The sequence below is a fragment of the Myotis davidii genome, unplaced genomic scaffold (genome assembly GCF_000327345.1).
Source record: "Myotis davidii unplaced genomic scaffold, ASM32734v1 scaffold96, whole genome shotgun sequence".
Lineage (NCBI taxonomy): Eukaryota > Metazoa > Chordata > Mammalia > Chiroptera > Vespertilionidae > Myotis > Myotis davidii.
Window position 1 is genome coordinate 3107454 of NW_006289416.1, and position 15569 is coordinate 3123022.

The 15569-nt window shown below is 38.7% G+C and overlaps 1 protein-coding gene across 1 annotated transcript in view; it reads right to left on the minus strand.

Moving 5' to 3' along the window:
- Positions 1–15569, minus strand: part of SMCHD1 (structural maintenance of chromosomes flexible hinge domain containing 1) — a 132474-nt gene that overhangs the window by 7937 nt on the left and 108968 nt on the right. Inside the window, exons 39-43 of the mRNA XM_015562675.1 lie at positions 13946–14136; positions 11485–11594; positions 11146–11216; positions 4281–4452; positions 273–434 (exon numbers count right to left, since the gene is read on the minus strand). Of these exons, the coding sequence (XP_015418161.1) occupies positions 273–434; positions 4281–4452; positions 11146–11216; positions 11485–11594; positions 13946–14136 (706 nt within the window). The remainder of the gene's footprint in view (positions 1–272; positions 435–4280; positions 4453–11145; positions 11217–11484; positions 11595–13945; positions 14137–15569) is intronic.

A 15569-nucleotide genomic window follows, 5' to 3' on the forward strand; every position in this document is an offset into this window, starting at 1 on the left:
CAGGCCGACGCTCTAACCACTGAGCCAAACCGGTTTTGGCAAATACATCTTAATTTATCGAAAAAGAATAAATAAATAATACTGAGAATGATTCTTACTACTCCTGCTGAGAGAATAGTTTACAACCATTTATCAGATGACTTTTAGGTCAAGAGTGTCTGTAGATTTAAGTTCTGGATCATTTGCATTCTTTTTTATGGTTGAACCTCTTTAATCATTAATATTCATCTTCATGCTAACAAAATAGATGTTAACAAAAAGTAAGGCAATACCTAGAAGGTGTTGCTCCATTAGTTTCAGAGTTTTCTCTCGTTCATCAAGTTCTTGTTTTTTCTTTTTCATTTCAGGAGACTGCAGGTACTCTAATTCACTGTTAAGTTCCTTGGTCAAACTGTTCAACTTGTCCAGAGCATTACGATACTGTTGAAGAAGATCTGCAAAGAAACCAAAGGCATTTGATTAAAACTACTGATATATCAAATTAGGGTTTTAGGAAAGAAGAATTAGCAACAATGGGTACTAGGTTATAGTAACACGTGGGAACTACTTTTAAAGCCACAAAACATTCAATGTAAACAAATGAAATAAAAGAGCACACTTTAGACCTGAGCACAAAACTATTAGACTGCTAAATTTTAATTTTCTTCAATTGCTTGACTTTAATAAATTTATTTCTGTGTAAGGAGTTTTCTACATTAAAGTGCTCTGTAAATGGGATCATACAATGTTTACATCCTGTTTGATATTCAGTATCTAATCTAACTCCACATAGACAAATTTAAGGAGGGATGCAAATGCATCAAAGGCAGCACTGTTAGAAAATCCTTGCTCCTAGCAGACATGACTGTTACCTTAATCACAGCTTTCAAAGATGCACTTTTGATAAACTACTTATTTTTTTTAAAAAAATTAACTTTCCTTATATTACTTTTCTTAAAATGTAGTACAACACAGACCATAGTGTGATGATAGCCAGAAGGAGAGGGGGGTGAGGGCTAGGTGGAGTGGGCAAAGGCAGAGGAGGGAGGGAAGGGGGATGGAAAGTCTTTTGTTTGGGGCAATGGGTGTACGATGCAGCCTGCAGATGATGTTTCATTGAGTTGTACACTTAAAACCTGTATTGCTTTACGAACCAATGTCACCCCTATAAATTCAATTTTTAAAAAAGTAAAACTAAATGTATTAAATTATTCAAATTTGAGACTATTTATCGCCTGTATGACTTACTTGATACTAAATATTAAATACAGTGACTACACTCTAGTCCAGGGGTTAGCAAACTACAGTCCACGGGCCAAGAATGCTTTATACAATTTTAAATGGTTATATTCTAAACGGCTATATAAATACCTTCATACTACCCTTGATTTTGTCTCTTGGCTCACAAACCCTAAAATATTTAATGTCTGGCACACACAAATATGATCGATAGTCATGAGAATAAAGAAAAAAATACCTTAACATTTAATAAATATACAGAGTAGTTTACATATAAAACTGTGAAAGGTATTATTTAAGAGCCAGGCTCAAATTGATTTGAGAGAGGAAGCGGGGGGGGGGGGGGGGGGGGGGACGCAGGAGGGAGAGGGGGTGCTGGGCTAAGAGCACAGGCGAGAGAGGAAGAGAGAATGAGAGAGAAACATTGATAGGCTGGCTTCCGAAGGCACCACGACAGGGGGATGGAAACTGCAACCTGGGTGTGTGGCCTGACCAAGAATCAAACGCCACCTTTTGGTGCACAGAACAATGCTACAAACATCTGAGCCACACCGGCCAGGGCTAAGTGTCTTTGCTTTTCAATTAAAGAATTTAATGTATTTACATGTTACTCAAGGTCTTATTTCTAATCATCTTATTTTGTAACATGTAAATATTCTTTTCTTCCTTCTGTTTTTTGCTCTGATTTGCTGTTACCTCATATTAAATACTACAATGCAAAACACTGTGTAGGTAAAATTATTTGAAGGCACTTTGCTTTAATTGTGTTAGTATAATTTTTGTGGAGGTAATGTGATTGAAAATTGGGTTTTCTCTGCAAACATCCCATGATATACTAGAAGGAGGTTCCTCAAAGCTCTGTTTTATCTGGTCTTTACTATGCTGGTTGATTCAGGAGGGACAATCTCACTCCTAGGAGTTGTAGAATCTGAGTTCTGTTAAAAGATGCACTCCAGGATGAAGGTGAAAGGAACTCAAAGCTGCTGAAAGTCTGAGAGCCATTTCTGGTTTTTTCTTGGCTGTTTCCAATCTTCTTTGAATCTGTGATTGCTTCCAGTTTCCTTCTAAATACATTCCCATCTTGCTTCAAGTTGTCAGGGCTGGCTGCTACTGCTTACAACCAAAAGTACTTTGTACATATCAATAATCTTAAACTGTCTCGTTTGATTTTTTAAAACTGTTTGTCAAATATTTAAATTTTTATTGTTGAATCATTAGTCTGTATATAGAATGTATCTTTGAAATATATATCCAGAAGGATTAAGCATCTGTTATATTTTTGAAGTCCTTGTATTATTTGTCAACTTTACATATATAAACAACCCAATAGAGAACCCAAATCTTTAATTACAATCTTTTCTTCCCTGAAGTCTACAGATAATGCCTTATGGTTATACTAATGTTTAGGTACCCAGGTAAACTAGAAATTCTGTCTGTATGGCACTTGTGTATTTTAAAAGTACCACAGGTAATTCTTTTTGTTTGGGAACACTGCATAAACTGTAGTGCTAGAGTGATAAGGGTTGAGGCTTTTTTATGTTGATTCACTGCTCCCCCCCGCCTGATTTCTTACAGTTTGTTTAGATGTTCATTTATTGTCTACACACAAGACTTTTGTAAGCATTCAATGCCATTATAAACTGAAGTAATGGACCTTTGTACTGTGTATAATTTTAATTTTCTATATATTATGATATGTTGACATCTTTAAAGACCTTTCTGGCTGGGAAACAGACTGCCCCTCCCAGAGTTAGCCAATTCTTGAAGATAGCAAGGGGCTCAGCATACCTTTGATATGTAACTAACTAATCCAGAGCCAAACCTCCTCTATCTGGCCTGTGCATGCCAAGACGCAATATTCTTCTGCCTTATCATCTCAGGGCCAGTTACCAGGCAACTAGCTAGAGACCACACCTATAACCCAAAGCCCATTGGAATTATTCAAACTAGTCCATCCTGAACTGTCCATCCTGTGATGTGTGGCTCTCCCTCAGAAACCCCAATAAAGGCTGTGGCCTCAGCACTCTCCATCCTGTCTTCTCAAGAATATTATTCAACCCTAAAAAGAAAGGGTTTTCTCATATATGCTATAACATGGATGCACCTGGAAGGCATTAACCTAAGTGAACTAAGCCAGTTACAAAAGGTCAAATACTGTCTGAGTCCACTTATATAATGTGCCTAGAATACTCCAATTCACAGAAAATAAACCCTAGTAGTTGTCAGGACACTGGGGCAAAAGGGCAAGAGGAGCAGCTGTTTAATGGGTACAGAGTTTCAGTTTTGCAAAATAACAACAGGTTTGGAGATTGGTTGCACAACAATGTGAATGTACTTAATACTACTGAACTATACATTTAAAAGTGGTTAAGATGATACATTTTATATTATGTGTATTTACCATTTTTTATGAAATAGTAACAACAAACTACTTTTTACTGAAAAAGTAGATACCCAAGTATATTAAAGCTATATAAAATTAAGAGCAAATAGGCTCTATGGTAATGGCCTGGAGCGGGCTTCCTGAAAAAGTACAGGTGACCTTTAAACAACACAGGGTTAGGGGTGCTGACCAACTCCCCTCACCTCTGAATACCAAGATCCACAGATGCCCAAGTCCCTTACAAAACATGGTGTAGAACAAGGCATACAGTCAGCCCTCCACATGTGTGAATTCCCAACTGCAGATGGAAAATACTGTTTTCAATCTGCTGTTGGTTGGATCCAAGGATGCAAAACCTGGGGATATAGAGGGACAACTGTATATTTAGTGGGAAAAAAAATTCCTCATGTAAGTAGACCCATACAATTCAAGCCTGTATTGTTCAAGTGTCATCTGTATATATACTTCAGAGCACAGATGTAAAAACAATTATATTGGATAACTAGAAAAGAGCTTGTAGAAGGGAAAATGGGGGAGGGAGGTCACATGTCATGAACAAAAACATCTTATTCATATTTGTTACTAGATTACTTTTCATGTTAGAATATCAATACACAAGCCCCAGATAAAGTATTAAAATTAAATGGGAAATTGTTATTTAGGAACTTAAACAACCTACCTATTTGTTGCCCTAAGACCAGGCACTGCTTTGGTACTGGAGCTCCAAATACCATTCCCCGAAGTTTGTCCATTGGAGGAGCTTTATTCTGAAGGCCCCCAAACTTTCCATTACTTCGAATGCGATCTCCATCTCTTGTGAGCAGTGTAGGACAGTGTGTGATTTTAACAACCTATTTTATGTAAACAGATATTAATTAGTGAGTCCATAAAAGTTATTTCAATTGTTCTAAGAAAGGAGAAATCATTTAAGAATTCTGAAATTAGAAATGACATGCCCATGCTAGTATTTATATAAATATTTTAATAAGCTAGTGATGTGTAAGATGAATTGGGGAAAAACAAGAGGCAGGGCAATAAGTTAATATAATTCTCAAGTGTTAGCCTAAGTTAGAATAGTGACAACACAAATGGAAAAATGTGAAATTGACAGTTTGCTTGATAAGAAGAAGGAAGAGAGAGGGACCAGCAAGAGTAGGCTGTGCTTCTGAAAGCCATGGCAGTATCAAGGCAGCATCATTAGTTTAATTTCCTTCTGTGAAATACAAATTTTACAGATGACCAAAAAAAAAAAAAATAGCAGAGAAGATTAGACTGAAGAAAATACAGACTGAAAATCATAGCGCTGAATCTTTAGTGGGAAGTAAAAGAGCTAGTAATGTGAGAGTTAGGGGAACTAGAATTACATAGTAAATCCTAAGTCATGGAAAAAAAGTAGGTAGGGTTAGTCAAGAATTAAATTCTTCAGAGAAGTGAGAGAATAAAAGAGACACTATATTTAATATTTCATGAACTTCAAGAATGTTCTTTCAAAAAAGATTTAGGAAAGTATAAAAAAATTAAATGTTTGCCCTAGCTGGTTTGGCTCAGTGGATAAAGCATCAATCTGCGGACTGAAGGGTCCCAGGTTCAATCCCCAATAGGGAGTTTACAAGAGGCAGCCGGTCAAGGATTCTCTCTCATCATTGACTAGAGGCCCGGTGCACGAATTTGTGCACCAGTGGGGGGGGGGAGGGATCCCTTGGGCTGGCCTGCGTGATCGGGCCGAAACCAGCTCTCCAACATCCCCCTGGTGGTCAGTGTACGTAATAGCGAGTGGTTGAGTGGCCTTAGCATATCATTAGTATACTAGAGGCCTAGTGCAAAAATTTGTGCACAGGGGGTCCCTAGCAGCTGCTGGCTGCCAGCCAGGGCCTCCCTCTCCCTGGCTGCCTGCCGTCACCCTGGCTGGGGTGGACCTGCCAGGGGGAGGGACCACAAGTGGTTGGCCAGCCGGCCTCGCCCCCTGGTCGACTCCCCAGTCGAACTCCTGGTTGAGGTGACAATTTGCATATTAGGCTTTTATTATATAGGTTTATACTTTGGTTGAACGGCTGACTGGACAACTGGACGCTTAGCATATTAGGTTCTTATTATATAGGATAGGATGTTTCTATCTCTCTCTCTCCCTCTCCCTTCCTCTCTGATATCAATACAAAAGAAAAAATTTAAATGTTCAACTTCAAAGGTCATCAGAGAAGCAGAATTCAAATGAGATATAGTTACTACTCAGAATGTTAACACATGCATACTGCACTGCACACCACCCTGAATGTTGGGAGAGCTATGGAGAAAGGGTCTTTTTGTCCTAATCTGCTCTGCAGCAGCCCTCCTAAAAGGAAATGTGAAAGTATTAAATAGCTTAACACTCTGCAAGACCCAGCAATTCTATGTCTAAAAAGTTACTCTGAAGAAATAAAGATATGAACTATATGAAACTGAATGAAAAATATGAAACTCACATTTCAATAAGTTACAGAAATAATGGTAAATCCACACAATAGAATGTGTACATTAAAAAAAAATGTCTGAAGAACATTATAAGTTAACATGTAAAACCTACTCCAATCTAATAGTAAGGGTAAAATAGTCTCTGATTTATAAAAATAAAATTTGATATTTTAAAAATAAAAAAAGTAGATCATGCAATAAAAAATCATGACCAGTATTTACTCTTCTATTATAATTCCAGGGGTACTTTACAGAAGTTTTCTCAACAAATTGGATCTTAAAAAATTTAAATGCAGCAAAATGCTCACTTGAAGAAAATGTGTGGTGAATTCTTTGATAAAGTGAATCAGTAAAACAACACCTTACTTTCTTAGTTTTGGTTTGGATTTTTGTGTTTTGTAAAAGCAAACATTAACAATACAAACTGGATTCATGTATTATCCATTTATCAGGAGTCAGCCAATGTTTTTAAGGATCTGATATCCACTTAAATAATAACACACTCAAACTTACAGACTTGTCTATTTTACTGTTAACAGAATGACGGATATAAGATATAAGCCTCAAGTAGAAAGAATGTTTTGGCTCCCCTTTTAGAAAAAATATGCTAGTATTATGTTCATGAATAGTTTTTTAATGTGCAAAATATCCTTCAATCTTATAATTCTACTTGACTAAGCACTCTACTAGGACAAAAACAAACAAAAACAAACGAAAGAAATGACAGCATGTGCAAATCCAGTGAGTGAACATCAGCCCTACCACTCTGGGAAATAACTATTCACAACTCCTGCAGGGACTAGCAAGGGGTGGAATAAACAAAGGGTTGAAATAATATAAATGGCAAGAAAAAAATTAGGAAGATAAAACAGTAACAAAAACTACTGAGACTTTACAATGTAACCAAGGGATGCATAAAAGTCTTTTCTCAGAAGAGCTTTCAAACAATATTTAGCCATTGAAATTACATATGACTTACTTCAAAACTTTGGAAGCAAAGAAATCAATACATGCTATACCAGTTATGAGGAGCATATACTGTACCTGCTTTTTCACATATACTCGCATTACGTTTTTTAAAGCTATGGATTGGTGGCTTTCATCAGTTTTAAAAAATTTTCACCCATTAGTTCAAATGCTGCTATGATCCTCATCTTGGCATTATAATTAGACTTTTTTGTTCTTTGAGATTTTTCTCATTATATTTTCCATGATCAACCTTTTTTTAATATTCCTTCTTTCTGAGCTGCAGTCTGGATAATTTTTCTTACCTATTTACCAATTCACTATTCTCTCTTAAGCTGTGTTACTTGTCCAGTATTTATTACATTTTTTATTTTTAGAAGCTCTATTTGATTTTTTTAAAAATATATTTTATTGATTTTTACAGAGAGGAAGGGAGAGGAAGAGGGATAGAGAGTTAGGAACATTGATGAGAGAGAAACATCAATCAGCTGCCTTCTGCACACCCCCTACTGGGGATGTGTCTGCAACCAAGGTACATGCCCTTGACCGGAATCAAACCTGGGACCCTTCAGTCCTCAGGCCGATGCTCTATCCACTGAGCCAAACCGGTTAAGCTCTATTTGATTTTTAAGTTGACTTGTTCTCTCCTAATTTTTTAAAAATATATTTTTTATTGATTTTAGAGAGGAGAGGAGGAAGGGAGAGGGAGAGAGATAGAAACTTCAATGATGAGAGAGAATCATTGATCAGCTGCCTCTTGCACAACCCCCACTGGGGATTGAGCCACAACCTGGACATGTGCTCTGACCGAGAGTCAAACCATGACCTCCTGGTTCATAGGTCGACACTCACCACTGAGCCATGCCACCCGGGCTGCTTTCCTAATTTTTAACACTTTTATTTCTTGAATTATATTAAACATATTTTTAAAACCTGCTCTATATTCAATATGGAAATTATTTCAGTTCTAAGATAAAGTTGAATTTCTCCAGAGAGAATCTGTGTTTCCTCTGATCACATATCTAAGGACACTATCAGGTTAGCACCATATGAAACCAAATATTTACCTTCAGATTTTTCAGACCATCCAAATATTATGAATGCAGGTTACAAATAGACATGAGGGCAAACCTGTTATACTTTGATAGGCCAACCTATCAAATTCTCCAGGAGAACAATTTAATATTTTTTCTTTTCTTCTACTTAAAACCAAAGGTTCAAGAGAGGCAATTTTCTTGCAGTCTCCAGGGGCACTTGGAGTTGAGACCAAAGTGGCAGGTATAATATTTCTTTGTTTACCCTTACACTAAGATTTAACCCTTTGGGGGTTCCAGTTTATTGGGAAAGGGTCTTCTATCACTACTTGGAGAAACTCACAGATATATGAGAACTAATACGTGTTACTGTTTAAAGCAACTTTTGGAGTGTTTGTATATAGCAATAGACTGAAACGTGTATACTGCCCAACTGTGCCTTCTAAGGTGTTATGGGTTGAATTATGTATTTCAAAATTCTTATATTCAAGTCCTAACCCTTAGTCCCTCAGGATGTGATCTTATCTAAAGATAAGGTCTGTACAGAAGTAAGCAAGTTAAAGACGTAATTAGCCCTGGCCAGTGTTCTCAATGGTCAGAGCATCAACCAGTATACCTAAGGGTCATGGGTTCTATTCCTGGTCAAGGGCACATACCTGGGTTGCAGGTTTGATCCCCGGCCCCAGTCAGGGCATGTTTGGGAGGCAATTAGTCGCTGTACCTCTCTCACATCAATGTTTCTCTCCTTCACCTCCCTCCTACTTTCTCTCTCTCTTAAAAAAAGAGAAAAAAAGAGGGCCCTAATCCAATGAATGGTGCCTTTATAAAAAGGGGATATAGTTATGCACAGATATGAATAGAAGAAGCCGACCATCTATAAAACAAGGACAGAGGCCTGGAAGATATCCTTCCCTTACAGCCCTCAGAAAGAATCAACCCTTTTCAGGCCTTGAATATGGATTTCAAACCTCCAGAACTGAGAGACAATAAATTTCTGTAGTTTAAGTTACCCAGTCTGTGGTACTTTGTTACAGCAGCCCTAACAACTAATAAACAAGGGATACTTAAAATTACATTTCTACCAACATTAATGATAGCACGCTTTTCCAATACCATCCTATATAAGAGAAACATGTAAATTGACTGTCCCTCCGCTACGCTCACCAGCCAATCAGGAGCATGCAAATTAACCTGACAAAGATGGCAGGTTAATTTGCATACACAGGCTCCAAGTGGCGTGGGTCCCGGGAACATCCTCGGGACCCAGGTCGCTCCTAGCCTGTAGGCCTGCGCATAGGCTCTGAGTAGCTAGGGTCCCAGAATGCCTCCGGCCACTCCAGGCCTACAGGCGCAGATGCCAAGCAGATGTTCCTGCCCCATGGCCGCCTGCACGTGTGCTGGCACCAAGGGGTGGCCCAGTTCCACACCCCCCAGCCCAGTGCCCACAACGCAGGGCTGCTGGTCTGAGAGGTGTGTCCCCGGCGGCGGTGGCTGCTGCGTGGCCCCAGGCCGCCCGCCCCTAGCCCATCGCCCACAATGCAGGCTGGCTGCCGGCCTTGGGGGCATGCCCCCTTGGCAGCAGGAACATGCCCCTAGCCCAGTGGACACAATGCAGGGGGTCCTCTGCGCATGAGTTGCAGAGGAAACACCTTTTCTTTTCTTTTTATTAAAAAATATTTTATTGATTTTTTTACAGAGAAGGGGAGAGGGATAGACAGTCGGAAACATCGATGAGAGAGAAACATCGATCAGCTGCTTCCTGCACACTCCCCACTGGGGATGTGCCCCCAACCAAGGTACATGCCCTTAACAAGAATCAAACCTGGGACCCTTCATTCTATAGGCCGATGCTCTATCCACTGAGCCAAACCACCTTTTCTGACTGCTCATTGGCTAAGCTCCCTGTACATCGCCATTTGCAGTGTTTTTGGTAACTTGGGTTATAAGAATCCAAGAAGGTGATCTAGGGTTTTCCCACCACACTCCTGGAGGAAAAAACAAAGGTCTGCTGCTGGAGGGGCTAAGAAATGTCATGTCCTGCCCTAGCCGGTTTGGCTCACTGGATAGAGCCTTGGCCTGCCAACTGCAGGGTCCGGGTTCAATTATGATCAAGGGCATGTACTTAGGCTGCAGGCTCCTCCCTGGCCAGGGCCCAGATCAGGGTTCATGCAAGAGCCAACCAATCAGAGTGTCACTCTCACATTGATGTTTCCCTCTGTCTCTCCCTCTCTCTCTTCCACACGCTCTAAAAAATCAATGGGAACATATCCTCAGGTGAGGATAAAAAAAAAAGGAATTGTCATATCCTATGAAAGACACATCTTGAAAATGACTGTTCAGTCGTCCGCTCGGTTGTTTCGGTAAGCTGCAGTCTGGCCACCCTCTGCGGGAGGCGACCGGGCTGATCATGGGAAGGCTGAATGGGGCGACAAGGCCGGCAGTGGGGTTAGTGAGGGACGACCAAACAACTGAGCAGCAGGCTATGTGGGGCGATCAGGCTGGCAGAGGGTTTAGTGAGACACAACCAAACAACTGAACAGCAGGCTGTGTGGGGTGACCAGGCTGGCAGGGGATGCAGTTGGTGGCAACCAGGCCTGCCGGGGAGGCAGTGAAGGACGACCAGGCTGGCAGAGGGGGGCAATGAGGGACAACTAGGCCAGCAGGGGGGACAGTTGGGGGCAACCAGGCCGCAGGCGTGGCCGTGAGGGGAAACCAAGCCGGCAGGGGGCCTAAACCGGCAGTTGGACATCCCCTGAAGGGTCCCAGATTGGAGAGGGTTCAGGCTGGGCTGAGGAGGACCCCCCACCCCCATGCACCGGGCCTCTAGTCATCAATAATAGATATCAGTTTTGAGTCTTCGATAATTTCATAGCCCCAAAACATGCATGATTTTAACTTGCATGATGGCCAATTCATTATTTTGCCCAATTTTATGTTGCTTATTGATATGTAGTATTTAAATTGATTTTGACAAGGTTAACCATTTGCACATCTGTCATAAAATAATTTTTTTGCCATATAGGTCTACAGTATATTAAATTTTAAAAATACATAATAGAACTAGAGCTACAAGTTAAAAAAGAATTCAATACATACCTCTCTTCTATAATGATTGGCAGCATCCAAATTATCCAAAATAATGGTGTCTCCTAATAGCATACCAAATACTAAAAAATTCAATAAACAAAATTTTAACTTGACATATTCTTTGATTACATTAAAATATTAACACACATTGAACATTTTTAATAAAGAATGATAATTTAGAATTTTATTCAACACTTTCCTATAATTGGAAAAAATTAGAGAATTAAATATTAATAAAGTTGTTACTTATAAACTAAATAAGAACATAAATCCCATAATCAATAATTTATATGTCTGGATCACATATGTAACATCTATATAAAATAAAGTTACCATAATTTCCTTTACCTGTTTCACAATGTTCTATGTTATCAGGAAATGTTAACAAATCTCGGGCAAAGACTGGATCTCCAATGGGTCTAAAATATAATTTTCCATTTCGATAATGAGGCAGAGGTCTGAATGAAAAGAAAAATTTAAAAAGTATTAAACAAAACTCATACAACTTTTAAATTAAAAAATATAAAATATGAAAAACGAATATATTGCAAATTACTGTAATCACTAAATTAACTCTCCATCCATAAGTAAAACTCCTAAATGATTATTATGCCCTTAGAAATGATATTCCATATACAAATATCTACTTAGTTTTATCTGTACTATTACCCTCAATTAGTTTGTCAAGTCAATATAAACTAACTATTTTTTAGTTTGACAACAAAAGAAAAGCAAGCTCTAAAGCTGGCCCTAAATGAGGATGCCAATGATACGACTGTGTCATGGGAGAGGGGCCCTAGAATGAAGGGAAGGGGCAGAGCTAAGACTGAGACACACGAGGGAGGTAGCTCAAAGCCCTGGCTGTCTGTTTTTCCCTCACAGCATACAAATAAGCAATTGAAGCTCAGAAGTAACAATGAAATTCCAAAGGTGGAAGTTGGTTGGGATGTCGGGCCTTTCATCTCCACATAATATAGCTCCTTCCAAATCTTGAAGGTGGAAGTGCTGGAGGGTAAGGGTGGCTCTAGGAGCTAGTTAATTCAATCTCAATTAGAGGAACAATACCAGGAAGAGAGAAAATAACTAGCTGCTGGAGCAAACATTAGTTCTAAATACCAAATTCACGGCCCTAGCGAGGCTTTGACGGCCCCTGTGAGGTTGAAACGGCCCCTGTGAGGCTGGGACAGCCCCTGAGAGGTTGTGACAGCCCCTGTGAGGTTGCGACGGCCCCTGTGAGGCTGAGATGGACCCTGTGAGGCTGAGACGGCCCCTACAAGGCTGCGCCGGCCCCTGGGAAGCTGAGAAAAATACAACTTGATCTCACTCATTTATGGATAATAAAGACCATTATAAACTGATGAACAAAAATAGATACAGAGGCAGAGCAGCATTGAACAGACTATCAAACTACAGTGGGAAGCCTGGGGAGGGTTGCAGGGGGTGGTAAGAGATCAACTGAGGGACTTGTATGCATGCATGTAAGAATAACCAATGAACACAAGACACTGGGGGGTAGGGGAGACCGGGGGAATGTCAAGGGGGGGAAATAGGAGACATATGTAATACTCTTTGTAATACTTTAAGAAATGAAACAAATTTTTTTTAAAAAAATAAATAAATAAATACCAAATTCATACTTTCCTTAAATCATGGATTCTTAATATAGTCTTCAGGGATTACAAACATAAAAGAAGCCCCTCCTGGAGGAAAAATTATTCTCACAAAAAATATTATTCTTATTAACACAGTACTTATGATTTGATGGGATTTCCTAAATTGTTTAAAATGGTTAATGAATCCAACTGGTGTGGCTCAGTGGTTGAGTGTCAACCTATGAACCAGGAGGTCACAGTTCGATTTCCAGTCAGGGCACATGCCTGGTTTGCAGGCTCGATCGCAGTGCGGGGTGTGCAGGAGGCAGCCGAGCGATGATCCCCTCTCATCACTGATGTTTCTATCTCTCTCTCCCTCTCGTTTCTTCTCTGAAATCAATAAAAATATATAAAATAAAATAAAATGGGTATTGACTAGTAGCAGAGTGAGTGATTTGTTTTTTTAATCCTCACCCGAGGATATGTTTTCATTGATTTTAGCCAGTGAGAGATTTTAGAAGCAGACAAATTTGAGTTCAAATTCCAGTTGTTTCCTTAATACATACCGGTGACTGACACTATACTTTCCGTCCGGAAGACAAAACAGGCTGGGCACTTAACGTGTTAAGCTATTTTTAGATTACAAAATGAAATGTTAGTTTTATAACATAGTAGATTCTTAATGAGTTCCCATTTTCCTTAAAATCCCTATTCCTACGCAATTGTAGGCCTTGCAAAGCTTTGTTTATGACTTTGAGAAAAATACTGGTCAATATTCTGTAATTAATTTTTTTGTTTTGTTACCATTTCCTTCCAGTCTTTTAAAGTGAATTTTAAAAAAATAGTCAAACTTAGAGTACACATAAAATATTTTAAATTTTATATTAAAAATAGCTAATTGATTTGAATGGTTGCTACCTAAAAACATACTTTGAAAAGCAAATGAAGAAATAATGTGTGCATGTTCTTGTGTGTGTGTGTGTTTCATATATACAAGCTACATTTAATTAGTAAATTAAACATGGTCAGCATATATAATTCATCTTAATGAAGTATACACATCTGTGATGAAGATGAAGATAGAATAATGTCAGTGATTTGAGTCACTTCTCAGTTTGTTTTAGGCATCTTTTTGAGAAATCATTTTAAAATTCCATCCTTAGTTTAAAAATATATATTATTACAGGAAAAAATAATTACTTCCACTTTTTCCTAACCTTCTCCAATCTGGAAGATTCTTCTTATAAATAGAATCAAGTGGTAACACTTGCTGACGACCTTGGGTTTCATCATAGATACGACGTGCAGCATCAGTGGTCAAGGTTACAACACAATCCATATCACTTGCCAGATGCCAAGAAATAACCATTGCAGCTTTATCATCTTCAATTTGTGCCAAGTGTGCAATCTATAACCCATTAAAAAAACAAGTATAAAACTCTAAATACATAAAAATTTTATAGTAAATATTTAAAAAGTCCAAGTCTAAGGAGCAAAAACACTTCTCTGAAACACATGAATTTACAAAAATTATCAAACTTTAAAAACTTACTGGCTTGAATATCAAACTATCTATTCTGTTGTTAATTTTGAAAAAACTGTTCTACAAATTAAACTCCAATAAATTTTACAAATGAGCAAATAAAAATTTTGGACTATTACCTGCTAATTAATGATGTATACTCTTCACATTTACTATTTCTATCATTGGGAATGTGTTTTAATTAAGTAATCATAAAATACACTTAAATAATATATGCCTACAATAAATGGACTTTAAGATTCAATTAAACATAAATATAGTTACATACCATACCCTTCTAAGTATATATTTTACTCCACAACTACAGTATTTTGTTCAGAAAACAAAACTAAACGTCACAAATAAGAACAATTTCTTCTGCTTAAAAGAACGCTTTGGAGTTTAGGCTAAATACCCACCCTATTTCTTTTCTTTCTAATATACTTTACTGATTTTTTACAGAGAGGAAGGGAGAGGGATAGAGAGTTAGAAACATCCATGAGAGAGAAACATCCATCAGCTGCCTCCTGTACACCCGCTACTGGGGATGTGCCTGCAACCAAGGTACATGCCCTTGACCGAAACCAAACCTGGGATCCTTTAGTCCACAGGCTGACGCTCTATCCACTGAGCCAAACCAGTTAGGGCCCACCCTCCTATTTCCAAATACTTTAGTCATAAGCATTCTTGCTCAAAATACAACAGCGTTGAAATTTTGAGAGCAATATAAAAATTTCATTCACTGCACTGGTACGGTCACATCTACCCTTTATTCATACCTGCCCTAGCAATGAGAAAGTAGTCTGTCACTCTTAGAAACATCATGATGTCCACCTTTGTACTCCAATTCTCTTGAAGTTAGTGGGAAAAAGGTAAGAAAACAGACATGCCGAGAAACTAGCACATGTAAATGAAGATAAAAAAACATGTCCTAGTAGACAAAGGAATGATTGGTAGTGGCAAATCAAATTAGGTGATCTAATTCTATTTTTGACTGCAAGTGCTTGGACAGATTGGTGTCCACTCTGATTATTCACAAGTTACCCTAATCCAGTGGTTCTAAACCTTCCTAATGCCGCGACCCTTTAATACAATTCCTCATGTTGTGGTGACCCCCAACCATAAAACTATTTTCGTTGCTACTTCATAACTGTAATTTTGCTACTGTTATGAATCGTAATGTAAATATCTGATATGCAGCCCTGATCGGTTTGGCTCAGTGGACAGAGCGTCAGCCTGCAGACTGAAGGGTCCCGGGTTCGATTCCGGTCAAGGGCATGTACCTGGGTTGCGAGCAAATCCCCAGTGGGGAGGGGGCA